Source organism: Cricetulus griseus, chromosome 2 (genome assembly GCF_003668045.3).
Source record: "Cricetulus griseus strain 17A/GY chromosome 2, alternate assembly CriGri-PICRH-1.0, whole genome shotgun sequence".
NCBI classification, from domain to species: Eukaryota; Metazoa; Chordata; class Mammalia; order Rodentia; family Cricetidae; genus Cricetulus; species Cricetulus griseus.
Genome location: NC_048595.1, coordinates 395,735,741 through 395,762,512, shown reverse-complemented (window position 1 = coordinate 395,762,512; position 26,772 = coordinate 395,735,741). Strand labels below are relative to the sequence as shown.

Below are 26,772 nucleotides of genomic sequence, written 5' to 3'. Positions count from 1 at the left end.
AGACCTTGATGGAGGAATAGGACCCGCTTATTTACACAGTAAGAAGCAAACCCAAACAGTCTTGCTGGAGAGGCGTCAGGTCCACACCTTTTAGCTTCTTCCATTATGCGCCTCCTCTATTGAGGCATCTTTCTGGTTACCTTTGACTTAGAGATCAGGATCCAGAATTGCTTTCAGTTTGATTTATACTTCCCCTTCTCCTATCTCCTGTTGTGAATGTTTTGGCCATGATTTGTCTCTCTTCCTCCATTCCTGGGTGGGGTGTGGCCCTCCCCTCCCCCAAAGATGGGATGTTTAATTGATTCTAGTCTTAGAGGAAATAAAAAAGGGACTTAAAAGTGGTTCAAAGGGCCAGGCGTTGGTGGCGCACGCCTTTAATCCCAGCACTTGGGAGGCAGAGGCAGGTGGATCTCTGTGAGTTCGAGGCCAGCCTGGTCTCCAGAGTGAGTGCCAGAATGGGCTCCAAAGCTACACAGAGAAACCCTGTCTCGAAAAACCAAAAAAAAAAAGGGGGGGGCTCAAAGGATTACAATTAAGTTTCATCGTTGAGAAGCAGTTGCTGAAGGATGAATGAGAACAGACAACCCAGAAGCAAGAGGGCAGGTTTGTGGATTTGTGTCAAATACCACACAGACTTTCCAGGAGGCAAGGGGACTTTGCCAGTACCCACCATATTCCAGATGTGTGCAGGTGTAAAATATTCATCATCCGATGCTCAAAAAACCCCTTGGGACCGTGAGATGAGTTTGATGGATGAGCCCAGTGAGGCTTGGTAGTGCTGAAATCCCCAAAGTGGATTTCGGGCACTCTGGCTCCACATCTGGTGTCCTCCACATTCTTTCTGTCCAACAAGACTTGCATCAGGCACTTAGCAAGAACTTAGCCTCTGCCTCTGGGAGCCCAGCATGCAAGGAACCATGGAAGGGAAATGCTGCTGCTGACTGAGTCTGGAGTCCTGTCGTGTTTACCCCCGACTGTCTCTGGAAGCCAGGAAGTTGGCTTCCTCTCTGGACATTGGACCCTGCCAGAATTACACATTATCAGGTGGAGACAAGAGGCTTCATGCTCTTGTGTGGCAGGAAGAGAGCTGCCTGGTCCTCTGCCTTGGCTAGTGGCTCCCACCTCAGTCAGTACTTTGCTTTGTGAGAATGCAAGTGGTTGCTGGGTTTTCCTTATTCATCCCCTACCCATTACACTTTTAGCCCTGACAAAACAGAATGCTGGGGCCACTGTCCAGAAAGCCATGGAAGCCCTAGACAGGAGGGTGTGGGCCTGTGGTGAGCGCTGTTTCATGTTTTGCCACCTATTTCCACACTGCAGGGATCCATCTTCTTTGAGGATTTAAATTTTGACCAGACCTTTGATGTGTCATCCATGGTTTTAAGATAGGCGTCCCAGAGGGGGTGATTTTGCTCAGTCTTGAAGCCTGGCGAGAGTCAAGCATTTCCTCACCGGCACACCTGCCAGCGTGATGTGAAGCCACAGCCCCCGCAGTGGTTGGCCAGAAGAGGAAGTTGGTGTACACAGGATGTGATGTCTGCCACAGCAGCAGCAGACTAGCCCTGCTCTGTACAGTCTGAGGTTTCTATTGCTGATGAAACACCATGACCAAAACACAGCTTGAGGAGGAGAGGTCATTTCACTCCACTTCAAATCACACTACATTATCCAAGGAAGTCAGGGAAGGAACGTGGAGGTGGGAACTGGTACAGAGGCCATTGGAAAAGTGCTGCTTACTGGCTTGCTCCTGTATCTTGCTCAGCCTGCTTTCTTACTGTACCCAGGACCATTTTATCCAAGGGCAGCACACTTCAGTGAGGGGATAGACCCACCTGCATCAATCATTAAGAAAAAATGTCCCACAGGCTTGCCCACAGGGCAATCTGGTGGGGACATTTTCTTAAGAGAGGTTTTCTTCTCAAATGACTCTAGCTAGTGTTAAGTTGACAAAACAAATAAATAAAAACAAATAAACAAGAAAAGCCAGCACAACAGGCATTTTTTTCCCTCCACTGAAAAAAAGTAGGAAATTATTTCCCTGGTGCAGACCTGGAAGCAGTATCATTAGATGACAGTGGCATAGGCCCAGAGTGTATAGAGCCATGACTGATCCTGAGGACTCTTTCTGCTTAGTTTTCTCTTATATTCAGCTGGTGGCAGCTTGTCCTCCAGCTGGGTGGGCTGAGGCTGTCTGGACCTGCCTTTGACCTTTGTGTCTGTTTGTTAAAGCACCCTGCTCCTGTTCTACTGTCCACATAGACAGCTGAGATTGGCCATCAGCAAAGCAGTTCCAGAGTCTGGATTGTGTTTGCCCATCCTACCATCAGCTGTGGGGAAGATTCGGGCTGGCCCCGCTTTCATGTAGTTCAGGCAGACTCCTGGGCAGCAGGCAGAAACCATGGGAGAGTTGTGACTAGGTCGTCTCTGTCCTTTCCTTGGGCCAGTTTTGTCTCTTAGTCCTAAATTCTTCCATTTGTAACTAACTGGAGTCCTCAACCTGCTGCTTCCTGGACCTTTGAGCCCTGATGGTCCTGTTTCAGGCCCACTGCTCCTGGGGCCTGAGAATCATGGACTCACCACCAAGGCATGTCTCTGTGAAATGTGTTGAGAGGAGAAGACTGAACACATTGCATCCTCAGGGTAGGATGAGTGCACAGATTGCATCGTGGTATGTGTGAGATAAGTGCATGATAAATAGATCATGTGACAGAAGTAGACAATACTTGTTGGTCCCTCAGAACATCTGCCCCCACCGGGACTCTTCTGGTTTCTTCCTTGGAGACCCTGAATATACCATTCCTGTGAGTATGAGGCTGCCAGCAGTAGACAGGAGTGAAGCCAGTGATCAGGCTTGGGTTACCAAGGATTGAGAGCTGTGCTTAGAGTAACAGGTAGAGGTACCAGGGAGGTCTTTGGTGGGGGAAGGCCTCGAGTTGGGGTCAGACAGCTGTGGTACCTCAGATGGGACATCTTGAGTCAGAGTGGGGTGTCAGACTGCTATTAGAGGCAAAGGTTGTGACCTAGAGCAAAGCCAGTCATGGCTGCAGAGGACACAGAAGGGGAGGGAGGTCAACACCATGTATAGGCAGACTTTTGGGCTTCCTTGCACTGTACTGACTGTTCATTTAGTGCATAGTACTGAGCAAAATAAGATGATTCATGGTCTGCCCTTCAGTATTTTATATTAGGGTGTCTCAACAGGGGGTCTGGAGAGTACCATGTATTGGTTAATTGGGAGGGTAGTAATTTGTAATTAGTAGCAAATAAATTGCTATTGCATTTTTTGTTTTGTTTTGAGTCAGGGTTTCTCTATATAGCCCCGGCTGTCCTGAAACTCGCTCTGGAGACCAGACTGGCCTCACAGAGATCTGCCTGCCTCTACCTCCTGAGTGCTGGGATGAAAGATGTGCGCCACCACTACCTGGCTTGTAAATATTTTTCTAAAAGTGTATGAACAGTTCTCTATATATGAATGACTCATTCACGATGCTTGGCTCTCAGGTTATGGCAGAAAAGCAAATTGAAAGCAGCTTTCAAAGTTTTGAGCTGTCTTATGCTAAGAAGTATCTTTTGGTGCTGGAGAAATGGGTTGTTCAAGGGCTAAAAGTAGGTACTGCTCTTACAGACAACCCAAGCATCCACATCAGACAGTGCATAGCTGCCTATAGCTCCAGCTCCAGATGATCTGATGCCCTCTTCTGAACTCCTAAGGCACCTGCTTGACCTGCGCAAGTGTGCGTGTGCACACACACACATACACACACACACACACAATCTAACAATAGTAGAAAGTCTTTTTGAAAACATACTTTTTACAGTATGACCTTTCCTAGTTTGACCTGTCTCATATTACATGTACCCTTTACAGCATGACTTATGTGTATATGACATATATATGGACTGTCAAGAAGGCTTCATAAAACTTTTATACTTTCCTTGCGATGAATCTTGGTGTCTAAATTTTACTTTCATTTTAAGTATTTAGGTGTGAGTACTTTGTATAGGTGTGTGGGAGCAAGTACGCCATGATATATCCAGGGGGTCAGAAAGACAGCTTGCTTATAGGAGTGGCTCTGCTTTGGGGATTAAACTCAGGCTGGACTCAGTGGCCGCACCTTTCCTCCTGAGCCATCTCACTGGTTATTTTGCCTTCCAAATAAGATTAATTTTGATTCACTAGATTGATTCTCTGATCTCTAGTTTGGAAAATACTGTTCAGCCAAACTTGACTGCTATGGTGGGGAGGCAGGAAGTTACCCCCCCCCTTTCTACGCCACCTTAGCAGCAGTAAAGGGAGCAGGGAGAGTTCATGCTTTCCTGCTCTCCAGGTGAGTGAGTGGATAGTGGGAGCTTCAGCTTGCTGACTCAGGTTCCCTCCTCAGAGTTCCATGAACCTGCCTCCCGACAAGGCCCGGCTCCTGCGACAGTATGACAACGAGAAGAAGTGGGATCTCATCTGTGATCAGGTATGACGTGGGGTCTGTGTGATCACGTGTGATGAGGTGGGAAGGTCAGGGAGGTGGGGTCTGTGTGATCACGTGTGATGAGGTGGGAAGGTCAGGGACGTGGGGTCTGTGTGATCACGTGTGATGAGGTGGGAAGGTCAGGGAGGTGGGGTCTGTGTGATCACGTGTGATGAGGTGGGCAGGTCAGGGAGGTGGGGTCTGTGTGATCACGTGTGATGAGGTGGGAAGGTCAGGGAGGTGGGGTCTGTGTGATCACGTGTGATGAGGTGGGAAGGTCAGGGAGGTGGGGTCTGTGTGATCACGTGTGATGAGGTGGGAAGGTCAGGGAGGTGGGGTCTGTGTGATCACGTGTGATGAGGTGGGAAGGTCAGGGAGGTGGGGTCTGTGTGATCACGTGTGATGAGGTGGGAGGTCAGGGAGGTGGGGTCTGTGTGATCACGTGTGATGAGGTGGGAGGTCAGGGAGGTGGGGTCTGTGTGATCACGTGTGATGAGGTGGGAGGTCAGGGAGGTGGGGTCTGTGTGATCACGTGTGATGAGGTGGGAAGGTCAGGGAGGTGGGGTCTGTGTGATCACGTGTGATGAGGTGGGAAGGTCAGGGAGGTGGGGTCTGTGTGATCACGTGTGATGAGGTGGGAAGGTCAGGGAGGTGGGGTCTGTGTGATCACGTGTGATGAGGTGGGAGGTCAGGGAGGTGGGGTCTGTGTGATCACGTGTGATGAGGTGGGAAGGTCAGGGAGGTGGGGTCTGTGTGATCACGTGTGATGAGGTGGGAAGGTCAGGGAGGTGGGGTCTGTGTGATCACGTGTGATGAGGTGGGAAGGTCAGGGAGGTGGGGTCTGTGTGATCACGTGTGATGAGGTGGGAAGGTCAGGGAGGTGGGGTCTGTGTGATCACGTGTGATGAGGTGGGAAGGTCAGGGAGGTGGGGTCTGTGTGATCACGTGTGATGAGGTGGGAAGGTCAGGGAGGTGGGGTCTGTGTGATCACGTGTGATGAGGTGGGAGGTCAGGGAGGTGGGGTCTGTGTGATCACGTGTGATGAGGTGGGAAGGTCAGGGAGGTGGGGTCTGTGTGATCACGTGTGATGAGGTGGGAAGGTCAGGGAGGTGGCAGTCTATGACACCTGGACTAGACAGTAAGGCCAAAGATATAACTGCCATGTTGACAGGAGCCAGCCTTAGCACGGGGTAAGCTGACTTTGTTCAGAGGACTGCCTGGCTGAGACAGCCAATAGCCTGAGTGCCCATGAGGGGTTGCCCAGTGGACAGTGGTGCCAGTGACCTGTGCAGGGTCAGCTGTGGATGAGGTGAGCCCTTCTCCCAGAAGACTGTTCAGCCCATACTGTGGCTGTGCCTGCAGGCTGTGCTGAAGGACTCTCTTACTCTGGCCCAGACATGACAGATAGTGCGGTGCTTCTCCTAGGAGGGAGATGCCCTTGTCCCCCAGTGTAGTCAAGGACTGCAGCTGTCCTTGCATGGATAGTATCTAGAGCTGAGGAAGAAGAGGACTCAGCACTGTGAGAACCAAGGTATTATGACACTCACTGCCTAACTTTTGCCCCCCTGCATATGTGTGAAGGTCACAGTTCCTGAGTCTTTGCATACAAGGCTCTTGGTGGGTCTGGAAGGACCTGGAACAGTGTGGGTGTTATGTTTACAGCACTCGGGCACTGAGCTTTTTCATGACAAATCTGTGATTTCTTTTCATGCTAATAGATAATAATAATAATAATAATAATAATAATAATAATAATAATAATAGCAGCTAATGTTTGAGAGCTGATGACCTGTAAGGACACCACACATAATAAAATATCTCATTTAACCCACACACAATCCCATAATGGGTGCTCTTTCAGTCAGAGAACCAACAGCAGTTGGGCCAAGACAAACAGGTGTCAGATATTTGCTAGCTATTTTCTTATACTGTGTCCTGGGCTTGCCCTGAGCTAGCATTATGTGAGGTTCAAGTCCAAGCTCTCGCCAGGAAAGGATTTAGAGAACAGCAGTGCTGAAGTTCTTTACTTCATAAGTTCTGTCCTCTTTTTTTTTTTTTTTTAAGTTTTTTTCGAGACAATATTTCTCTGGTTGTCCTGGAACTTGCTCTGTAGAACTTGCTCTATAGACTTCTCCTGCCTCTGCCTCCTGAATGCTGGGACTAAAGGTGTGCACCACCACCGCCCAGCAAGTTCTGTCTTTTTTGTTTGTTTGTTGTTTTCTGAGACAGAGGTTCTCTGTGTAGCTTTGGAGCTTGTCCTGAAACTGGCTCTGTAGACCAGTCTGGCCTTGAACTCACAGAGATCCGCCTGCCTCTGCCTCCTGAATGCTGGGATTAAAGGCTTGTGCCAGACCTCCCAGCCAAATTCTGTCTTTTTAGGTCACATAATTTCAGTTTTCCTTGGAGTTGTCTTGTATGTTTTCAGGCCCTATTTCCTCGTATGTCATTCTCCTGGATCCCTGTATGTATCTCTTCCCCTCAATTCTTGAGATAGCTTCTTTGTGGAGGGCTGTATAAGACCAGAATGCTGAGGGCTTTGTTGAATCTCCTCTTGGGTGGACCTGAGTAAAGAAGACATACCCTGTGCTCTGTGGAAGGGTATTGAGAGGTGACCTGGCTGAGCCTAACCTTTAGTGTTCAGTTGCCAGGGTCCAGTGCCTGGGCAAAGCACAGACAGTGTACCTCCCTGAGTGTAAGAACACTGCAAAGCCAGCTGAGCTCCAGCTGCAGAGTTTAGAACTACAAAAACTAGATTCTTAAGGGCAAATCTCCCCTCCCTGTGGCTTTCATAACTGTCTTCAAGTTGGCCAATTACATATTCCCTTTAGGTCCTAGTCGCAGCTCTGTGGTCTCTGCATCTTAGCAAGCAGTAGACTCAAAATAGTTTCTGGCATAGAAAAGCACTTTAGACGTTAGGGAGCATTGACTGGAGGAGGAAACCACAGCAAACAGGTGGGATGCACCTAGGGATCGGTCAAAGAAGGGAACCTAGGGTTTGGATGATGCTAAGGGACAGGTGACAACTGGAGGTCGAGTTACCTCAAATTGAGTACTGTAGGCATTCTCCTTCCTTAGCACCCTCCGTGCACTTTGTGTTTCTGTGTGCATACATATGTGTGTTTTTCTTACAGGAACGATTCCAAGTGAAGAATCCTCCCCACACCTATATCCAGAAACTCCAGAGCTTCTTGGACCCCAATGTAACACGGAAGGTGAAGTATACAATGGAAAGGCCCTATCTTGCTTCCCTTCCCTTAGTGGAGTTTGGGCACAAACCTTTTGACATGGGGCTGGTTCCCCACTCATGTTTTGTTTTTTGTTTTTTTTTTTTTAAGATTTTATTTATTATGTATACAGCATTCTGCTTCCATGTCTATCTGCACACCAGAAGAGGGCACCAGATCTCATAGTGGATGGTTGTGAGCCACCATGTGGTTGCTGGGAATTGAACTCAGGACCTCTAGAAGAGCAGCCGGTGCTCTTAACCTCTGAGCCATCTCTTCAGCCCCGGGGGCTAACTGTTTTGACATTGAACTTTGAATAATGGAAGTTAAACACCTGGGCTTTGAGGCCTAAGTGACTATCCAGTGCTGGAGGGACGGTCTGTAATTGCACATTGTACTACCTGTGTTTTCTTTTCTGCCTCTTTTATTTGTAATATAAAATTGGATAGCTGGGTATGGTAGCTTATGCCTGTGATCTCAGTACTTATGAGACTGAGGCAAGAGGATTGTGGGTTCCAGGTCAACTTGGGCTACATAACAAGATGCTGCACACCACTTCCCCAAACAGACAAACAGGCAGGCAGGCAGACAGACAAGGTTGATGGAGAAAGGGAGGTTAGCGAGATGATCAGTAGTTAAGAGAACTTGCTGTTTTTCCAGAGGAACCAGGTTCAGTTCCCAATACCCACATGGTGGCTCACAACTCCTGTCACCTGACTTCCAGGGAGCCCAGCATCCTCTTCTGGCTTCTGTAGGCACTGCATGCATATGGTACATAGATATACATACATGCAGGCAAAATACCCACACACAAAAATATAAATAAAATCTTAAAGAAGAATGATTGACAGGGAATATCTGTCAAGTGACAAAAGATTCCATGTTTACAGAAGTTCAGGAGGAGAGTTCAGGAGTCAACCAAGGTCCTAAGGGAGCTGGAGATCTCACTTCGCACCAATCACATTGGGTAAGTCAGGCTTGGCCATCCCAGCCTCACTTCCTGGCACCACACATGGCCTACCACAGAGATTTTGGTGCCCTTTGTTGGTTTATCCATCCTGACATGAGGCCAGGTTGTCGCTTGAATAGCACTTGGCTCTACAGAGCTCGAGATACGCCCTTTCTGACTTTTCTACCCTTCAGTTCTGCCAGCTGCTGACCAGTTAACTTCTGGCAAGCTTGGGGCCTCTCTTGGGGGTCCTGTGGCTTTGAGTAGAAGACATTCCCATAGTAACTGAGACTAGAGACTGCCTGTGGTCTGGTGCTGGGCCAAGAGAGGCCAGCAAAGGTTGGGATGTGAAAGTATAGTATATTAAATAGATGAAACCTAGTTCCTAAGTGAAGACTAGTTAGACTTTTTGGTGCACAGATTATTTATTTGTTTGAGAGGAAAAAAAAAAAAAAGTACACAAGCAGAAGGGGCTTCCTGGAGCACCAAAGAGAGATGTCAGATAGAGGGGATCAGTCATTGGCTGTCTCCTGTACTCACAGATCCTGCTGCTGTCAACACATTCAGATCTGTGTGAGTGGGGAACCAGGTGGTGCTGAGGGAACCAGGGGCTGATGCAGTGAGGTTCAGGCCAGGACAGTACCTCAGTCCTGTGAGGCTGTTCCCACAGAAGAGAGAGGAGGGGGGAGGGAGGGAGGGGGGGGTATGTGTATACCTATGCAGAAAGGTAGTGAGATGGGACTCCAGCACTTCAGGTAGGGGGCCTCAGTGAGTGAACAGCAAAGGCTAAAGTGGGGTTTTCTAGGCAGATGCCAGACTAAGTCCCTGAGCTTCCTGAAAGTAAGGTGGAAAGAGCCAAATGACATCATCAGCTTTTCCTCTTCTGTCAAGGCAGCAGCCTACTGTCTACCCCCAGGCCAGACCTGCCCGGAGCTCTTGGGGGCGGGGAGGTGGATATCTGTATGTGGCCAGCTGCAACAGCAGTCAGAAGGGAAGTGGCACAGGAGAGGGCAGGAAAGAGACAGTTCCTGGTGTTGGGAGCTGCACTGTGGTAGCCAAAGCATGGCTTCCACACCAGTCATCTGTGACCCAGACATGGAAAGCCACTGCGAAAGGTGTGGCCAAGCCTTCCTATCCCTCCACTCCCAAGAATCTCACAAAAGGAACTAGGAAAGTTCATCAGTTAGGCTATGTGTGTGTGACTAAGAGTGACCCTGTGCAGTCCTGAGTCCCACCTGGTACCTGCCCCACTTCACAGGGCCTCTCTCTTAGGCCTTGCTGTCTGGTGTGAGGGTGGGGTCTTCTCCCTTTAAGAAAGGACCACAAAGTAACAGTCCCCTGTGATTAGCACAGTTCCCAGGCCCCAAGGCTCCTTGGCAATGGCTCACAGCTCCTGCTGTCCAATCGGAGGCTTCTCTGTGTGGTTCTATGAGGAATACAGAATCCTTCTCTTCAGGGAATTTGTCAGGCTAGTGAGGGTCCTGGGGTTCTGCAGGAGCCAGTCTGCTGGTAGTGGAGGGGGCTGATGCTGCGGGATGATGCTGCCCCAAAGTAGGGTTCCAGAGCCTCTAGCTCTCCTGGTTTATGTTGGTTTCCCTGCCTTGTCAAAGTGCCCTTTAACCTCTCCTTCAAAGTGTCAGGATCCCAAAAATAGCAGTGTAGACTCAGACAGGAAATGAGAAGGGGGTGGGGAGCTGGAGAGCAGACAGACAGGAAATGGGAGGTCTGTCAGCCCCCAGAGAGGAAGCTAACTTCAGGCAGCTCCAGTGTCAGCTTCAGCTTGCTGCCAAATCAGCCAAGCCTGGTGCTCCAGCTCTAGCCTCTCTCAGCTCCGGGTGTGGCTGGCCAGCATGGAACTGGTATCCAGCTGTGGGGTAAAAGCCCTGCAGGGCAGATGGACACAGCTGCTTTATGTGGTCCTATGGACATTCCAGAGTGAGTAGAGCGAGCACTCAGGAGAACAGGGGGTTTGTCCTGAGGGGCTTATGCCTGTGTGCAGTGGACCAACTCTGAGAGAACTGGCTCTTGACTTTTATTCCAGAGATAGCACAGTCCAAAAGGAAAGCAAAAATGCCCTAGTTCATTGTCCTTCTGTCCACCCACCTGCCTGCTTTCCCACATTTTCATGTGACTGGGAGAGTCATGACTTACTGGAGTTTGGCCCAGTAAGGATATCTGATTGAGATTTATAGCATCAGGGACTTGCTGGCTTTCTCAGACACAGCTCTGTGAGTGGTAAATGTTCTGGATGCCTCCACAATTCTTCCAGCACACGGTTGGAAAGGACATCATGCCTAGCATTATATCAGATCAAAAGGATACAGGAAATAATTGGGCTATAGCCTTGGCCCACTAGGAGGAGACTGGCTGGAATCTTGTTGGCTGAAGCTCATCTGTGATAAAGCAAGTGGTGTTGGAAATGCTTTCCCTGTCCCTGGCTCCCATGCCTGTGGGAGGTCCAGGCTCATGACAAGGTCACGAATGGATGTTGTAGACTTTGGTTTTCAGGGTTTTCTCAGCCTGACACTAGGGTCCAGTGGCACACATTTGTTGCTAGATTGCTGGGTCAGAGCCCTCCACCAAACCAAACCAGCTTATGGACTCCATCCACTGTGTTTCCTGTATCTATCTGCAGGTGGGTGAGGGAATTTCTCAATGATGAAAACAAAGGCCTGGATGTGCTGGTGGATTACCTGTCATTTGCCCAGTGTTCTGTCATGTGAGTACCACAAGGGCTAAGGTTGGGGACCCACTGGGAAGCACACAGTCTCAGTATGTTTAGAAGGATGAGAGCTGGGGATGCAGAACAGCAGAACGTTGCCTACTGTGTGCTGAGGTTGAGGGTTCAGTCTCCAGCATGGGAGGAGATGGAAGGAGGAGGAGGAGAAGGAAGTGTGAGATTCCAGCAGAGAGATGGGAATGGGCAACCCAAGACAGGAGGAAGTAGCCTAAGTGTTAGTGTAGAGGTGAGCAGGCAAGGGACTACCAAGAATCAGCAAGAGTTGGCCAGTTAGCATGTTTTGGGGAAGCATGAAGAGAACAGTATGGAAAGGGAGCAACTACAGGCTTTCTAAGAAAATATCCTGGCTCCTCAGGGAAATGCCTTGGTAGGGTTTACCCATTTCTACAGAATTGACTATTCATGAATAACTTGGGCCCTGAGATGTGAGAGGGTTACTACAGACCTGTTGTTGAAGAAGTGCAGTGAGCATGACCTTTGACCCGAGCAGATAAATGAAGCATTTGGGAGCATTTTCCAGTCATCCTTTTCACATGGAGGCAATTAGCCCTGGGTTAGCACAGGAGTGATGGCATGTCAAGGCGTGGTGAATGAGGGCTTTGGAGTCAGACAGAGTTGGGTTTGGGTCTTAGTTGTGTTGTGCACCTATCTGTGGAACCTCAAGCAGCATTGTCCTCACTCAAAGGAGTAGATGGGAAGGGGTGCCTCACACTTAGCATTTGGAGCATACTAGGCTTCCTCTGTGGTGGCTGCTTTGTTGTTGATTTATTACCTGGGTGATATGCTTGCCTGTGATTGATGGTAAAGGAAGTTACCAGCATGTGCAGTGTTACACCCAAGACAGCCTAGGGAGACTGGGTCCCAGTTTTGCTCTCTCTCAACCTCCCATGGTTCCCTAGCACTGAATGTCCCTAGTCTGGAGAAGCCCTAGGTTTGAGCCTTGGACCTTGCCCAGACTTTTGCTTTTGTGCTGTCCTTGCCCTTGTGGCTCTTCTCTGTCTACTGCATTTCCTCAAGGCACACACTAAAGCGTCTTCCAGGTGCAGCTTCCCTGACACCCTTCCCAGGTCACCCTCTTTAACCCTAGAGCAGGCCACTTTGTATCCACATCTCTGCAGAACCCATTCCTCATGATCCTCTTGTCCCATTAAATAATCTTTTTATAGAAAGAAACGGAAAAAAATTGCTTAAGTGAATTTTTAGTTCAGAACTTTTATAGTAAAAAGATGTAGATCATTTCCCCAAATATGCCTATCTTTCTTGAAAAAGCAAACAAATCTCAGTTGCTCTAAACTAAGAATACACTGGACATTTAATGCTTTGGTGTCCAGGGCAGTGCCTTTGAAAACAGAGCCCAGGGAATGAGAGGGAATATGTTTTGGGAAGCCTTGAGAGGGAAGGGGTGCGGCCACATAGTTTGAGAGAAGGCACGCATTTGTAAATGGCACATCCCATGCCCTGGAGTACCATGGTTGATGGTCGGACATCATCCCCATCAGGAATCTGTGAAGTTGGCTGGGCTGCCCCGTTAACTACCTCCTGATGTCAGGACTCTAAAGCCTACTTCAGCCTCCTTTAAAACTTCAGCTCCTGTGGTGTTCCTTGTTCCAGAAAGCCTGGCCTTTGACACTGGGCATTCTTGTGAAGCAAGATGTCCTGTGGGAAAAAGCCTTTGGGAAACATGCCCCAGTTCTTAGTGGCTACAGGGGCACAGGGGAGGAAGGATGGGTAGAACTGCTTCTCAAGGTGTGTACTCTTGTAAAGAAACATAAGGGAAGGCCCTGGGTGATGTGTAATTCCAGCTATTCTCTGCCTTGAGCACAGCTGCGATGGTAAAAGACAGTCTATAGGAAGTAACCCAAACAACACAGACATCTCCAGCAGCTAGAGTGCTCTGTCAGTCTCAGCCTATGGTTTTCTTTCTTCTAGGGAAGCTGAAGCTAAGGAGGAAAACAGAGAAGCCTCATGTAGTCAATCACAGACAAACAGGCCATTAAGAGGGCTGCTAGGCCTGGGGTGTAGCTCACTGGGACCTCCTGTTAGTATGCTAGCCTAGCCGGAGGCCCTTGGCTACTCCTCAGCACTGAAAAGCCAAACGAAGCCAGTCCACAGAAGCCAGTGATAGGATGGGACAGTGATGTATGCCTAAGCTTAAAGGACCAGCTTTGGCTTTTCAGGAACCCTATTCTTTTCCTTTTCAGCCCTATCCAATTCTTGATGACCTAGGCTACTTTAGGGATCTTGAATCTTTAGGCCAAAGCCATTGGCTAGTGAGCAAGTCCTACAGCTGGCCCATTCCCCTCTATTCTTTTTTGGAATAGATTTTTAAAGTAGAGCTGTGGTGATTTGAGGTGTCCCATTTGAGGCTAGGAGCCCATGAAGGGCATGTTTCCCAAAGGCCAGCCCCCACAGTCATGGGGCCATGGAGAAACCTTCAGATCTCCCCTCCCTCCCAGAACTGTCTGAGCCTCCCTTGCCTGTCTTACCTTGGTAGCTCCAGCCAGGATTAGGTCTCTGATGCCTAATTCTGTTTTCTCTTCTTGCTGTCCTTGCTTTGTGTTGCCATAGAGGCCTGAAGAGTGGGAGGTAGGCTTGCTGGGGGCTTGGCACAGAGTTTCTCTTGCATATGTGCCTGCGTGTGTGCACGTGTGTCCTTTCGTGCTCCAGGTTTGACTTTGAGGGTCTGGAGAGTGGCGATGATGGTGCATTTGACAAGCTCCGGTCCTGGAGCAGGTCAATCGAGGACCTGCAGCCACCGAACGCCCTGTCGGCCCCCTTCGCCAACAGCCTCGCTCGCTCTGCGCGCCAGTCCGTGCTCCGGTATGTGTGCGCTTACTCTGCCCATCTGCATCCCACCCCAGCCCCAGTCCAGGTCTTGGTAACCCGGTGAGTGCTCATGCTCCTCCCTCCACTCTTGCTTCCAGGCTCAGCTCTCTTGCCCTCTGCCTGCTCGCCTGTCTCTCATCTGTCCTCTCTGTCTCCCTGACTCTGCCCAGCAGTCTGTCCTGGGTAAGTACATGGTCCTCAGCTGTGCCACCCCACCTGGCATTCCAGCTTTCCCCATCCTCCAGTCTTTACTCTTTTAGCCATTCCTTCCTGACCTTGGGTAGGGCTTGGTCTTTGCTGGCTGACTCAGCTCCTGCCCTGTGAACGCTCACTCTTCCCATCAGCGGCTTGGAGACCAGTCCCACCTGCCTGCTGCTCCTTCCTTTCCCTTCCCTTCTCCTTCAGGTCTTCTCTCTAAGTTGTGTTTTCATTTGTTTGTGGGCTCTCAAGGGCAGTCCTGTTGGTGAACTGGACCCCTTCCCAGAGCCCTTTATACCTGAGGTTGTCCTTGCACACCCATAGCTTTTCCTTTGGCCTCTGTCTCTCCCACGGCTCTACTTCTCTCCTTGGGTTTTGTGTCTTGGACATTGCTCACCACTCTGGTCTTGCAGGAACAGGTTCCATATGTGTTTCCTCTTCTCACAAAACGTTAAGGCAGTAGAGGGATGATACAAAGCCAGGCATAGTCCCTAGCCTTCCCAAGGCCTGGTCTTGTGTGGTTTTCTCTGCCTTTAGGGGCTTAAGAATGAGATGAGAGCAAAGATGTACCTGCCCCGCTGAATGTGCCAAAGATGTGGTAACAAAAAGTGAAAGAAGGGAAGTCTCGGATGCGTGTCTTTGTGATCCATCCTAAGGACTACAAAGTCCTCAAAACATTTTTGTATTTCAGAGGGTCTCTGGGTTAGCATGATTTTGACCAAGTATAAAGCTACGATCCTGGGTAGTTGCTGACAAAGGCCTGTACCAAGGAGGTGAATAGAAGCCGACTCCCCTGCCTCTTGTACCCGGGGCTATCTTGGCAGTTGGTACAAGGTCCTCTTTTCCCCCATTTTTTCTGCTTCTAAGGGGCATCCTGGTATCCTAGAACCTTCGCCAGCAGTCTTGTCCCCTCCCTGATTACTTGGTGCTATCCCCAGGTACAGTACTCTCCCTGGCCGCAGGGCCCTGAAGAACTCCCGCCTGGTGAGCCAGAAGGATGATGTCCACGTCTGTATCCTTTGTCTTAGAGCCATCATGAACTATCAGGTAAGGGGTGATGCTCACCATGGATGAACTACTTCTTCTGCCTCCTATGGTAAACCAAGACAGCAGAGCACCCACTTGTGAAAGACAAGTTTGCCAGGGGGAGACCTGCTGGCTTCCTCTTTCCCACCATTGAGGTCCCTCCTATCTTCTCCTTTGCAGTATGGCTTCAACTTGGTCATGTCCCACCCCCACGCTGTCAATGAGATTGCACTTAGCCTCAACAACAAGAATCCAAGGTGCGTTCCTTCCTTCCTCATATGTCCAGATATCTAACGATCCTGATTTACCTTTAACAAGTCCTGCCTGCTTTGGGTCTGTCAGTCAGGGTCTCCTCTGCTGGAGAAGTGTCTAAGGACATGAACTGTGGGGGCTTGGATGGGACCTAGGATGTTAATCTTCCTTCATCTTTTAGGACGAAAGCCCTGGTCTTGGAGCTGCTGGCAGCTGTGTGTTTGGTGCGGGGAGGTCATGAAATTATCCTTGCTGCCTTTGACAATTTCAAAGAGGTTAGTCTACTGCATGCTTGCCCTGCCCAGGCCCGTGCGCACATGCATGTGTGCCTGTTCATGTGTGCTCACGAGTGTGTGTGTGTGTGTGTGTGTGTGTGTGTGTGTGTGTGTGTGTGTGTTAGAAGAAAATGTGGGTTCTATTTACTGGGATTTCTAGTGACTTTAAAATAACTGAGCTTGACTGAGCAGCCTGCTTCGGAGTGAGACTAGAACTAAAACAAAACCAGAGCTTAAGTCTTTTTAGATCTTGTTCCATGACCCCTCCCAGTTGGCCAGTTCATGATGCTCTGGGGTAGACTGCAGTGTCCTACTAATATCGTAGGAATCACCTGAGGAGATTGTTGGAAGTGCAGATGGGGCTGGAGAGGTGGCTTAGTAGTTAAGCTCCTCTGCTGACCTTTTAGAGGCCCTGGGTTCAGCTTCCAGTATTGAAATGGTGCCCCCTTCTGGCCTCCGCAGGCACAGTACACAACATGCACATATACATTTATGTAGGCAAAAACAGACCTCCCCCCCCCCCTTAATTTAGGCACAGGCTTAACTCCTGACCTACCGGAGTGGAGCCTGGGTATCACCGTTACTTTATAAGACTCCCCAGGTAGTTCTGCTGCAGTGAGCCCACAGGTGGACTCCAAAGCAAGTATATTCTCAGAAGGAGAAGGTTATTAGTAAAGGAAGAAAGAACTTGTATGTGGAATTTTCCCATCCTGAGGTCTACCTCTGAAACCCCAATTTGCTTAACATGGGATTCCTCAACATCCAGCCACAGCTGTGGTCCCACCCCTTCCTCCTCTCTGGGCCTCTTCCCCCACATCCATTGTTTGGTTCAGGAAACAGCTCTTCCTCCTTAAAGTTCAGAAACTCAAAGGAGTCCCCGGACCCTTTCCGCAGAGGACTTTGCTGTGTACTGACTCCTTGGTTCCCCTGGGACCCAACCTTCTGCCACAGCCATGGCTTGACTCCTTTTCTCCTTTTTTTCCTCTCTCTGTAATTTGGCAGCATTAAATCTGCTGTATGTTGTTCTGGCCAACCTTTAGAGGCACCTAAATCCTAGGCTGTACTGGATGCCCTCAGTGTGGTAGAGGGTCAGAGACCCAGGGCCAGATTCCAGGTCCTGGATTTTCTTCTGGTGTCCAAAATGGCACAGTTCCTAGATAGAGTTATGGTTAATTTGTTTTTATTTTATTTATTTGTATATTTATTTAAGTATCTTTTGTTTGTTTGTTTGGTTGGTCTTTGTTCTTTTAAGATAATTTTTTTACTTTCTAGCCCATGCTGGCTTCAAACTTATGGCAGTTCTCCTATTTCAGCCTCCTGAAGGCTAGCTAGGAAGTTAGGTGCAAGCCACATGCCCCACCGAGTTGTGGCTGATGCTTTCACTAGGACTGATGCTTTGCTGTCATGTTCCGGGGGACCAGAGGTTGTAGATTTAGGTTCTGCATGGTACATACAAATCCTTCCCCTGAGAATGTTTTGCCCGTTCAGGTATGTAAAGAAATGCATCGGTTTGAGAAGCTAATGGAATATTTCCGAAATGAGGACAGCAACATTGACTTCATGGTGAGGACCTGGGCCTGGGTCAGGTGCATGCCACGCCCATTAAGGCTTTGTGCTGCTTAAGCCAGTCCAAACTAACAGTGTGTTTTGAGAGTCTGCTTCTCGCCGCAGGTAGCCTGCATGCAGTTCATCAATATTGTGGTGCACTCAGTAGAGGACATGAACTTCCGGGTCCACCTGCAATACGAGTTTACCAAGTTGGGGCTGGAGGAATTTCTGCAGGTAAACTGGCTAGGGTCTTGGAAAGGTGACATGTTTTGGGGAGGAGAATCAGCTTAGACACAGCACAAAGAGCCTAGATGATTATGAAACCTGCCTGTCTTCTTTGGCTGGGGACTGAGGCCCTTTTGTCAATGTCTGTCTTCCCAATGAAGCAGCTCTATCAGGGCCAGCCAGGCGTGGGTAGAAGCTGGAAGACCCTGGTTACATGCTCTCAGAGGTAGTTGTGAAGCAATGATGCTCCCCTCTGAGGCCTACCCTGACTCCCGTACCTGCTACTCTCTGTTTCCCTAGAAGTCAAGGCACACGGAGAGCGAGAAGCTGCAGGTGCAGATTCAGGCATACCTGGACAATGTGTTTGACGTCGGGGGGTTGTTGGAGGATGCTGAAACCAAGAATGTAGCCCTGGAAAAGGTGGAAGAACTGGAAGAGCACGTGTCCCACGTAGGTGTCCTCTGCTTGCCAGGAGGCACTGTGGAGGGTTGGGAGGATGGGCACTACTAGGTGCCTGGAATCCTACCTGCCTGCAAATTGAACTGCAGGAAGACTTTAGAACCACTGAGTCTCTCTAGAAGCCACTCTGGCCCAGGCACTGGACACTACTCACTGGAATGTGCTGTCCTCCATGGCTGAGTATAAGATGGCCTTAAACTTGGGACAGACTGCTGCCATTTGCTTTGTACCTGTTGCTGTTTCATAGTGTCAGGACTCCTGGCCCCCGAGAGTAACGTAGGAAAGCCACTTGAGTAACTGCCTTTTGGGCACTGCTTTTCAGGTCTTGGTTTGGCTTCAGGTTATGCTAAATGTTCAGGCTTGAACACAGCTTTGAACATACCTTCTCTGTTTTGTAGCTCACAGAGAAGCTGCTGGACATGGAGAATGAGAATATGATGCGGGTGGCAGAACTGGAGAAGCAGCTGCTGCAGCGGGAAAAGGAGCTGGAGAGCATCAAGGTGCCAGTAGGGAGGGAGAAGAGGGGAGGCTGCAGCTGACCTGGGTCTCAGGGCCACAGGAATTACCCTTCTAACCAAATCATGTCAAGGAAAGAAACTGATCTATCCTCAAAGTGCTCAGGCAGGTGTGAACTGGTGATCTCCCCTTTTCTATCTGGAGAGAGAAGTTGAAGCTAGAGTTGGCCAGACACAGAAGAGAGTGGGAGCAGCCATCTTCTTCCTGCCACTTGCTGGCCTTTTCTCCACATGCTCCTTAGCTCTCCTTACTGAGCATGATCAAAGTAGCCCAGGTCTGTTTCTTAGAATGTCTACGGTGTCCTCTGAAGGGCAGGGCTTCTCATAGTCCAGTCTCTTGTGTTCTTGCACCTAACTTCCTAACTAAATTATAAAGCCATGTCACCTCCTTTTTCTTGCAAAAGAATATGATTATGATCCCAGCATTGGGGAGGCAGAGGCAGGCAGATCTCTGTGAGTTCGAGACCAGCCTGGTCTACAAGAGCTAGTTCCAGGACAGCCTCCAAAGCCACAGAAAAATTCTCTCTCTCTCTCTCTCTCTCTCTCTCTCTCTCTCTCTCTCTTTCTCTCTCTCTCTCTCTCTATATATATATATATGTTATAGATATATAATCATTATATATATATATATATATAATGATTATGTTGACTACTGAGTTCTATATATCTGCTATATAAGGAGCTAGGGAGAATACAGAGCTCACCAAGACAAGGTTTATCTATGAGGCTTTCATATAAGCAATTATCCACAACCAAAGAAATAAAAGCAATAATGAAGACTTAAGGCCTGAGGATAGCACAGCTCTGGCCATCTGGAAGGGGACCAATGGGAGTTTCAAATGAGGAACTCCTTTTCCTTCACCCTTGAGGGGCCTATGCAGTGAGAACAGACTTGAGCAGAGAGGACATATCAGAATACCAGTAGAAGCAAGCTGATTCTCCTTCTGCTTCTTCTCTACTGCACTCCAGCTTTGCTGTTCTCTGACCTGGATTCCTTCTGTTCTGAGCAGCCTCACTGAGATGACCCTAGCTCCTTGAGAGTCTATTGGATAGGAATGCTGACTCCCAGGGGAAGAGATTGTTGTATCCTCAGCCCCTTGTTTCCTCAATGTTGCTGTCTGCCTGATAGGAGACGTACGAGAACACAAACCACCAGGTGCATACTCTCCGGAGGCTCATTAAAGAGAAGGAAGAGGCCTTCCAGCGCCGATGCCATCTGGAGCCAAGTGCCCGGGGCCTGGAGTCCATGGGTGGTAGCGAGGCCCTATCCAGGATAGGCCCTACGGAGTTGAGTGAGGGCATGCCACCCTCTGACCTGGACTTGCTGGCTCCAACCCCACCTGCTGAAGAGGCCCTTCCTCTGCCCCCTCCACCAGCTCCACCTTTGCCCCCACCCCCTCCTCCACTACCAGGTAACTGGGACTTCCAAGCTGGGGGATGGGCGGGGGCCAGGTTTTTGTGAGATCAAGACCCTAGTTGCAGCATCTTTCTAGGGAAGCATTTGAAGGCTGGGAGGATTTTAAGTCAGGATGAGAGGGCTAAGGAAGGACCAAAATTTGCTCAAACATGGAGTGCTGGGAGCAGGTTTTGCTTCAAGGATCTCTTGAGTGCTTCTCTTAGTTATTCTGAAGGTAGCCAAGCAGAGGGCTAAACTGTAGCAGAAGAAACTCAATCAGTGATACTAGTCACTGTCACCTTCAGGAGACTTCAGGGATTAGCTTGACCAGAGTTTCCATAGCACACTTCTCTGAGTCTCTAAGGACAAGTGAGGCAGGCAGAGTTTGAGGAGTGGAAAGAGTTTTTGGACCTTCCAGTCACTGTGGCATTGTTTTCTCCCCCAGACAAGTGTCCCCCTGCCCCACCTCTCCCTGGTGCTGCTCCTTCTGTGGTGTTAACAGTGGGCCTGTCAGGTGAGTGTCCTCAGGGCTCTGGGCAACACTGGTAGAGTTTTTCCTTGGCCCCTGCCTTATACCTGTCCTTCCAAAACTAGCCATTCGCATCAAGAAACCCATCAAGACCAAGTTCCGGCTGCCAGTCTTCAACTGGACAGCACTGAAACCCAATCAGATCAATGGCACTGTCTTCAGTGAGCTTGATGATGAGAAGATCTTGGAGGTGACAGGGTTCTGGGGTCCCGAAGGATGAGGTTGGGGGTCTGAGGACCAAGATGCCCTTACAGCCAGATCTTCTGGTCTTGAAAAACTTTCAGGAAGAGCAGAACTAAAGTGTATCAGCTTTAGGGACCCCCAACTGGGTCCTTGCAAGGCATATGGCAGTGGGTGTTGTTATATAGTTAGAGCCTTCAACATCGTCCCTTCTTATCTACTTCTGTCAGGACTTAGACCTGGACAAGTTTGAAGAGTTATTTAAGACAAAAGCCCAGGGTCCTGCCCTTGACCTCATCTGCTCCAAGAATAAGACAGCACAAAAGGCTGCCAGCAAGGTGACCCTTTTGGAAGCCAACCGTGCCAAGAACCTGGCTATCACCCTTCGCAAGGCTGGGCGCTCAGCTGAGGAGATCTGCAGAGCCATCCACACGTGAGGCTCCCACTAACTTGGCCCAGGTCCCCAAACAGCTGTTATCCCAATTCTCCCCACAGCAGCTGGGTTCTCCTAGATTCCAGGGCTCCTGAGAGGACTTGTTCACACTTCTCAGTATGCACTGGCCTGGACAGAGCATATTGACTCCATGCTTGGTGCCAGACAGTGAGAGGAGCTGCACGTTCAGCCCGGAAGGAAGAAGTGTGGTCAGAATAGTGTTGGCAGGGATACCACCATGTTATCAGAGCACAGACAGGAGAGCCAGGTGGCTGAGCATTGTGAAGGAAGATGTCCCAAGGAGGGTCTTAACTAAGACCGAAGGAATTGCACAAGTTGGTCCAGATCAGGACCTGGTGGAAACAACATGGTATATATTGAGTACTGAAAATGAAATCTGCCTTTAGTGTGTAGGCCAGACAGGGTAGAAAGTGGGCAGAGGTCTTGCAGGCCACATTCAGGTTGCTTAAACTTAACCATAGATAGAGAGGGAAGACACTGAAGGACTTTAACAACAGGAGCATGGGGGTCAAGTATAGTGTATGTGTCTATAATCCTAGCACTTTTGTAGCAGAGGTAGGAGGCCCACAAGTTTGAGACCACCCTCGACTACAAAGCAAGATCCTGTCTGAAAACAAACCAAGCAACCATGGATTATTCCTCTAGGAGTATTGTTAACGTTGTGACAGATGATGTTGCTTTGCATCTGGCTGTGTCATGTGTATTGTCCTCCAGTCCTTCTAAGGATGAGGGAGAATGTGGACAGATGTCAGACCTGAAGTATTGTTCTTCCTACACAGGTTTGACTTACAGACACTACCTGTAGACTTTGTGGAGTGCCTGATGCGCTTCCTGCCCACAGAGGCTGAGGTGAAGCTGCTGCGGCAGTATGAGCGTGAACGGCAGCCCCTGGAGGAGCTAGCAGCTGAGGACCGCTTCATGCTTCTCTTTAGCAAGGTGGAACGGCTGACGCAGAGAATGGCTGGCATGGCCTTTTTGGGCAACTTCCAGGACAACCTGCAGATGCTCACACCGGTACAGCCTCTTCCCTAATCACTATCCACTGCTGTCACTAGTCATGTCTGCTGTCTATCCTTCTGGCCCTGCCCCTTGACTTTATCATTCTCCCAACCTGGGTGACTCGGTGTTCATCTTGTCTTACAGCAACTGAATGCCATCATTGCAGCCTCTGCCTCTGTCAAGTCCTCACAGAAACTGAAGCAGATGTTGGAGGTTGGGAAAGGGAGTGACTGGGGTACTGGTGGTTCCCAGGTCCTGGGTGGGTCCTAGTACTACTATGCAGAGGACAAAGTCCTTGGAGCTTCTGGTGACCTTCCTTCATGCGTTTTATGAACAGATCATACTTGCATTGGGGAACTACATGAACAGCAGCAAGCGAGGCGCCGTGTATGGCTTCAAGCTCCAGAGCCTGGATCTGGTAAGGTGGCAGGGACAGCATTTGCAGGACAGCATTCACCAGTGTTAGAGCCAGGGTGCTTAGCTCTGTGTTGCCTCCACTGCCTTTCAGCTGCTGGACACAAAGTCCACTGACAGGAAAATGACACTGCTGCACTTCATCGCCTTGACAGTGAAGGAGAAATACCCAGACCTGGCTACCTTCTGGCATGAGCTACACTTTGTGGAGAAGGCTGCAGCAGGTGAGGGGCTCCCTGCCTCCCGCCCAGGACAATCTCAGGAAGCTGGGCAAGAGGAACACCTGGGCCCATTTCTGGCTTTTGTAATCTTTTTTGCTACTTCAAAGCTTTCTGCTAAGGTCCTGAGCAGGGGCCACTCCAGAGGAAGCCTTCCTGAGCTCAAGTGAGATCAGGCTTCCCTTAGGCTGGCCCAGAGATTGCATTTCTCTACCACTTATGTGATATGGTTAGAAAACTTACAAAGCCCCCTACACACATACAGTTTCTGTCCTGCCTATGAAAAACTACACCAGGCCGAAGGAGCTTGGAGACCAGCAGTCTCAGTGGCTTGCCATCTTTTGCTACCTTGTTCTTTGGGGGTCATGAACTCTGGCCCTCCATTCCTTCCCACTGCCCAGAACTTATTCTGCTTGGCATGGGCTTCTCTATGTGTGTGTCATTGAGAGTCTATGCCATGGGGAGGATACATATAGTCCTGAGCAAGCCTCAGCCAGACCTCTCGGTAAATAGTGTCCCTGGAGAACGTGCTGCTAGATGTGAAAGAGTTGGGCCGGGGCATGGAGCTGATTCGGCGAGAATGCAGCATTCATGACAACAGCGTCCTTCGAAACTTCCTTAGCACCAATGAAGGCAAACTGGACAAGCTCCAGCGAGATGCCAAGACTGCTGAGGTGAGCAAGGAACTGGAAGTAGAAAACAAACATCCAGAACAGCAGTCTCAACCTATGGGTTGCAACCCCTTTGGGGGAATCGAATGACTGTTTCACACAGGGGTCATATGTCAGATATTTACATTATGATTCATTAGCAAAATTAGTTATGATGTAGCAATGAAAATAATTTTATGGTTGAAGGTCACCACAGCATGAGGAACTGTATTAAAGGGTCGTAGCATCAGGAAGGTTGAGGACCACTGGACTAGATAGAGCCAAGACACTAGGCCACTTTGTGTCAGCATCCAACTGCAGTTCTTACATCATGCAGTTGGCCAGCTATTAGGGAGCATGATGTGGGAATAAGGAAGGACTTCAAAGATAGCAGACATCCATGTCTGGAGTTATGACTCTGGGGAACCTTGGGGACGCCCCACATTCCTCTCTTGTTCAGGGGGCTTGGGTAGTTGCTTTTGGTGGGCTTTGTGTCCATGTGGGAGTGCTGGGTGTCTACCCATCAGGGTGACCTTTCTGTCTGTCCCTTTCTTACCCAGGAGGCCTACAATGCAGTTGTGCGCTATTTTGGCGAGAGTCCCAAGACCACACCTCCTTCTGTGTTTTTCCCAGTATTTGTCAGATTCATTCGTTCTTACAAGGTAAGATGAAGAGTTTCTAGAGGAGTTTGGCTAAGAGAAAATGATTAGTCAAGAGACTTTTCTGTTCCTGAGGTCTAGGAAAGGAACCATGGAAGCTGGCGACAGGCCTCTTAACTGTGAACTGGTGGGCAGGGTGGGGCCCAACCCCTTCCTTTCATTGTTTGGAGCAGGAAGTACCCCTTCAGAGGGTGGCCACCTGGGGTTAGCTGGTCTTACAGCCACCCACTCTCCATGCTCAGTGTCAGCCCCTCCTCTCCCAGCCTGTGAGAGCCTCTCACTCCTCCTCTCTTGGTTCTCTCTAAGGAAGCAGAACAAGAGAATGAAGCTCGCAAGAAACAAGAGGAGGTCATGCGGGAGAAGCAGCTGGCTCAGGAAGCCAAGAAGCTGGATGCCAAGGTGGGTGGGACCGATAGCTGGTCTGGAGAGCAGGACAAAAAACTGAGGATTCAGACAGCAGGGATCCAGAAAGGACATGCATGCCCCCTCCCTTGGAGTGCCCAAAGGCAAGAGTCCAGAGGGAGGGTCAGATACAGATGGATAGGACACAGGGTTTCTCTCAGTAGGGCCATCTTCAGACTACATCTTGGGACAGGAACCAGTTGCTTATCAAGTTAGTGATGACTTCCTTCCCCTAATAATATTTGGCCCTAGACTCCATCCCAGCGGAACAAATGGCAACAGCAGGAGCTAATTGCAGAGTTGAGGAGGCGCCAAGCTAAGGAACACCGGCCTGTTTATGAGGGCAAGGATGGTACCATTGAGGACATCATCACAGGTGGGACCTTTGTCCATTGGGCCCAATTCCCAAAGCCTGAGCCAACCACTCTTTGGTCCTTCTTCCTAGTCTGTTTCCCCATAAAACCTGACCATGATCTCTCCTGGGCTGTAGTGTTGAAGAGTGTCCCTTTCACGGCCCGTACTGCCAAGCGGGGCTCACGCTTCTTCTGTGATGCAGCCCACCACGATGAGTCAAACTGTTAGCCCTCAAGGCTGGGGCCCCTGACAGGTACTGGGCACTGTGGCTGCACTCTCTGCATGCCTTAGAATCATCTGGTAGCAGCTTGCCATGAATGGAGACAGACTTCTTGCATGCTGCATGCTCCAAGAAACAGTTGATCCCTTGCATGTTTCCTCCCACTAATTCTGTCCTAGCATGCAGGCATACATGCAGGCAGAGCACTGTATATATAATAAATTAACAACAACAACAACAAAAAACCCAGCTCCAGCAGTTTCTCCAGCTGGTCCTCCCTGATCCTACTTACTCCCTGCCCTCCTGAAGCTTCTGTCCTGCTCAGTCTCCCTGCCTGTTCACATGCATCTGTCTTCCCCACAGGCTTCAACCACCGGCCCATGGTCACCTGCAACCAAGCCAGGAGCGCTCTACCACCCAGCGGCCCTCCTCGGGCTCCAGGTCCCCACTGAGATCCTCTTGGAGGCAGAAGTACTTTAATTCTCAAGAGTCCTGCAAGTCTGGACAGTGGATCCAGGGCCCAGCAGAAAGCTGTGTTGTTCCAGCTGTAGCCACTTGGGCTCTGAGGCTGGATCTTCCCTGTGCCACTGTGGGCATTAGATCTAGGGGTGTGGCACTTCTCTAGTGCTTCCCATAATGCACCTTGTCCCCCCCAGTCTTCAACTTCATTCAGGGCCAGGGAAAACCACTTCCAGCTTTGGCTCATGGGGGCAGATGGCCTCTCTTCTACTAGGGTCTAGTGGGATGAAAAAAGAGAATGCTGTACTCTTTTTAATTTTTTCTTTTTGGGGCGAAATATGCAGGCTTATAGACCCCTGGACCCTGCCAATCAGAGTAAAGCCCTTCTTTACCTGGGCCCACTCTGCTGAGCTCTAGTAAGGGGAGAGGAGCAATGCCAGACCCACTGCCTTCTTGCACATTCTACCTGAGACTTCAGTTTTTCGTCCTGCCCTCCAGACCCTTGGTCCCACCCGCCTTGGCTTCTAGCTTCTTGGCTTCCTGAGCCAGCTGCTTCTCCTGCATGACCTCTTGCTTGCAGGAGCTTCTTGCTCCACTTGGTTGTGGGGGAAGACTTGAGGCTTTCAAAGGTGGGAAGGGAGGAGCTAACACTGAACATGGAGAGTGTGGCAGTGGGACCAGCTAACCCCAGGTGGCCACCCTCTGGAGGGATACTTCCTGCTCCAAACAATGAAAGGAAGGGGCTGGGCCCCCACCCTGCCCACTGTCTTCCCACCGACTGAAGAGCAGAGACGGCGTCTGCACCAGCTCCAAGATTGCTGGGGGAAAAGATGTGCCAAACGTCTCACCTTTCCTCAGCTATGAGGATTCTGGCCGGGAACAGGCAACATGGAGGATCTTCATAGACTATTTGCTCAGTTCCCTACTAGGTTCTCTGACCTTAGAAGGGAATGCGAGGGCACTTTGTTTTGTACATGTACCATTTCCTTTCTCTCTTGTATATAAACCCCACACTTCTCAACAAAAGTCTTATGCACCAGGCTGTCTTCTCTTTCTTGGTTTGGATGGCTAGGGAGGCCATGAGGATATAAAGAGTGGGCAGGAGCAGTGTTTGCCTCCATCTCAGGAACGATGAGCC

The 26,772-nt window shown here is 49.7% G+C and overlaps 1 protein-coding gene across 7 annotated transcripts in view; it reads left to right on the top strand.

Moving 5' to 3' along the window:
* The window catches only part of Fmnl3 (formin like 3), a 55,724-nt gene extending 29,050 nt beyond the window's left edge, over window positions 1-26,674 (top strand). For 2 of the 7 annotated variants that reach the window (XM_027396523.2, XM_027396526.2), the window contains exons 2-27: window positions 4,383-4,466; window positions 7,595-7,675; window positions 8,578-8,654; window positions 11,272-11,355; window positions 14,044-14,196; window positions 15,339-15,447; window positions 15,607-15,683; window positions 15,860-15,953; window positions 17,442-17,516; window positions 17,625-17,735; window positions 18,027-18,176; window positions 18,584-18,685; window positions 19,830-20,112; window positions 20,542-20,610; window positions 20,691-20,815; window positions 21,036-21,238; window positions 22,039-22,273; window positions 22,403-22,471; window positions 22,596-22,676; window positions 22,767-22,896; window positions 23,404-23,564; window positions 24,101-24,202; window positions 24,506-24,598; window positions 24,854-24,977; window positions 25,092-25,208; window positions 25,539-26,336. In XM_027396523.2, the coding sequence (XP_027252324.1) occupies window positions 4,383-4,466; window positions 7,595-7,675; window positions 8,578-8,654; window positions 11,272-11,355; window positions 14,044-14,196; window positions 15,339-15,447; window positions 15,607-15,683; window positions 15,860-15,953; window positions 17,442-17,516; window positions 17,625-17,735; window positions 18,027-18,176; window positions 18,584-18,685; window positions 19,830-20,112; window positions 20,542-20,610; window positions 20,691-20,815; window positions 21,036-21,238; window positions 22,039-22,273; window positions 22,403-22,471; window positions 22,596-22,676; window positions 22,767-22,896; window positions 23,404-23,564; window positions 24,101-24,202; window positions 24,506-24,598; window positions 24,854-24,977; window positions 25,092-25,183 (2,964 nt within the window). In that variant the 3' untranslated portion in view covers window positions 25,184-25,208; window positions 25,539-26,336. Of the gene's footprint in view, window positions 1-4,382; window positions 4,467-7,594; window positions 7,676-8,577; window positions 8,655-10,411; window positions 10,572-11,271; window positions 11,356-14,043; window positions 14,197-15,338; window positions 15,448-15,606; window positions 15,684-15,859; window positions 15,954-17,441; window positions 17,517-17,624; window positions 17,736-18,026; window positions 18,177-18,583; window positions 18,686-19,829; window positions 20,113-20,541; window positions 20,611-20,690; window positions 20,816-21,035; window positions 21,239-22,038; window positions 22,274-22,402; window positions 22,472-22,595; window positions 22,677-22,766; window positions 22,897-23,403; window positions 23,565-24,100; window positions 24,203-24,505; window positions 24,599-24,853; window positions 24,978-25,091; window positions 25,209-25,538 lie in introns of those variants that run through there. The other 5 variants (XM_027396525.2, XM_027396527.2, XM_035440864.1 and 2 more) reach the window with 5 other exon arrangements.
* The last annotated feature ends 98 nt before the right edge of the window (window positions 26,675-26,772 follow it).